Below are 2,393 nucleotides of genomic sequence, written 5' to 3'. Positions count from 1 at the left end.
GGACGATCTGTCCTTGAAGTGACTAGAGAAAATGAAAGGAGATCCTAACAAGCACAATAGAAACAAGTATTACCGCTTTCACAGAGACCATAGGCACGACACGGACAAGTGTTTTGATTTAAAACAGCAGATAGAGAATCTTAGAAGATAAGGGAACTTGAGGAATTTCCTTGGAAGAGACCATAAAGACGAGAAGCTAAAATTCAAGGTGGAAGAGTCATCACAACCCCCACTTGGAGAAATAAAAGTTATCATAGGAGGAACCTCAGCAGCTCAATCATCCAAATCAAGGAAGACATACCTGAAGGTGGTGCAAAACGTCCAGCTATTTGGACAATCTCCCAAGACGAGGGAAGCTGACAAGCAATCCATCACATTCACGGACGAGGATGCTGAAAGAGTTCACCACCCCTACGATGACGCGATTGTCATTACCCTGCTCATTGCCGATTATACGTCCAGGAGGGTGTTGGTAGACAATGGCAGCTCGACGAACATTTTGTATTACCACGCCTTCCAAAAAATGAGGCTAGGATGAGATCAACTTCGACCAGTGAATTTTTCATTGGTGAGATTTGGAGGAATAAAAGTGCAGCCTATGGGCACCATTATGTTACTGGTGGTGGTCGGAGCGTATCCGCAGCAGATAGCCAAAGAGGTAAACTTCCTTGTTGTTGATTGTTCATCATCATATAATGCTATTATTGGAAGGCCAACTTTGAATAGTTGGAAGGCGGTAACCTTTACCTACCATTTTTCTGTCAAATTTTTGACTGAGCATGGAATGGGTCAAGTACAAGGGAATTAGTTAGCTGCCAGGGAATGCTATTTAGCCATGTTGGTGACGGACGAGCACGTGCAGACAATGAGCATAGACGAGAGAAGGATTACAGCGAAACCCACTGAGGTGTTAGAAGATGTCCCTTTGGACGAGAGCAGACCCAAGAAGTTCACTAGAATTGGGACGAGCATGGAAAAAGAGGCAAAGCATACTCTAATCCAGTTTTTGAAGAAAAGCATTGATGTCTTTGCATGGAGTCATAAGGACATGTCGGATATTGATCCAAGTGTCATTACTCATCGTCTGAATGTATGTCCCTACTCCAAACCAGTGCGTTAGAAAAATAGGGTTTTTGCTCCTGAGTGAGACAATGCCATCAAAGAAGAAGTCCAAAAGTTGATTACCACGGAGTTCATTTGAGAAGTTTATTATCTGGACTGGTTGGTGAATGTAGTCATGGTAAAAAGGCCAACAGCAAGTGGCAGATGTGCTTAGACTTTACTAACTTAAACAAGGCTTGCCCCAAGGACAGTTGTCCATTGTCATGCATTGACCAACTGGTGGACTCGACAGTAGGTCACAAACTGCTGAGTTTCATGGACGCCTTTTCAGGCTATAACCAAATAAAGATGGACTAGACAGATCAAGAGAAGACTTCATTCATTACTAGCCAAGGATTATTCTGCTACAAGGTAATGCCTTTTGGTTTAAAGAATGCGGGGGCGACTTACCAAAGACTGGTTAACCATATGTTCCATCCTCAAATCGGGCGAAATGTGGAGGTTTATGTAGATGATATGCTAGTAAAAAGTTTGGTCGAGAAGAAGTATCTGAACGACCTTTAAGAAACTTTTGACACACTTCAATGGTATAACATGAAATTAAATCCAAGCAAGTGTGCTTTTGGAGTCTCGTCAGGGAAGTTTTTGGGGTTCATGAGTTCACACAGAGGAATTGAGGCGAACCTAGACAAAATCCAAGCGATACTAAATATAGAGCCACTGAAGAACATCAAGGAAGTCCAGTCTCTTAGCGGACGAGTTATCGCTTTTAACAGGTTTGTTTCGAAAGCTACTGACAAGTGTTTGCCATTCTTTAAAGTCCTCAAGAAGGCATTTGACTGGATGGACGAGTGTCATAAAGCCTTCCAAGACGTGAAGCCTTACCTCACGACAGCACCATTGTTAAGCCCATTTGTACCTGGAAATGAATTGTACTTGTATTTGGCAGTGTCCCTGCACACTGTGAGCTCGACATTGGTCAGGGAAGAGGGACGGGTTCAGAAACCGGTCTACTATACGAGTCAAGCACTAAGAGGAGTGGAGGGATGATATATGATGATGGAGAAGCTAGCCTTTGTTTTGATCATGGCTTCTAGAAAGCTGAGGCATTATTTTCAAGCTCATGCTATCAACATCCTAACGGATCATCCCCTAAAGAAGGTAATGAACAAGTTAGAAGCCGCAGGATGATTGATCCAATGGGCGGTGGAACTAAGTGAGTTCAATGTTAGATACCATACAAGGAGCTCGATAAAGGCATAGGCATTAGCAGATTTTATTACGGAGTTCACTCCCAGTCAGGACGAGTTAGACGAAGGGTCCCAAAGGTG

At 43.2% G+C, this 2,393-nt stretch overlaps 1 protein-coding gene across 1 annotated transcript; it reads left to right on the top strand.

Annotated features, from left to right (window-relative positions):
- The first annotated feature begins 1,656 nt into the window (after window positions 1–1,656).
- LOC142643972 (putative mitochondrial protein AtMg00860) lies at window positions 1,657–2,112 on the top strand. Its single transcript, XM_075818669.1, has one exon. It carries the CDS (start codon window positions 1,657–1,659, stop codon window positions 2,110–2,112), a length of 456 nt encoding a protein of 151 aa, XP_075674784.1.
- The last annotated feature ends 281 nt before the right edge of the window (window positions 2,113–2,393 follow it).

The sequence above is a fragment of the Castanea sativa genome, chromosome 7 (genome assembly GCF_040712315.1).
Source record: "Castanea sativa cultivar Marrone di Chiusa Pesio chromosome 7, ASM4071231v1".
In the NCBI taxonomy this organism is placed as follows: domain Eukaryota; kingdom Viridiplantae; phylum Streptophyta; class Magnoliopsida; order Fagales; family Fagaceae; genus Castanea; species Castanea sativa.
The sequence above is the reverse complement of the archived record's forward strand: the minus strand, read 5'-3'. Positions and strand labels throughout refer to the sequence as shown.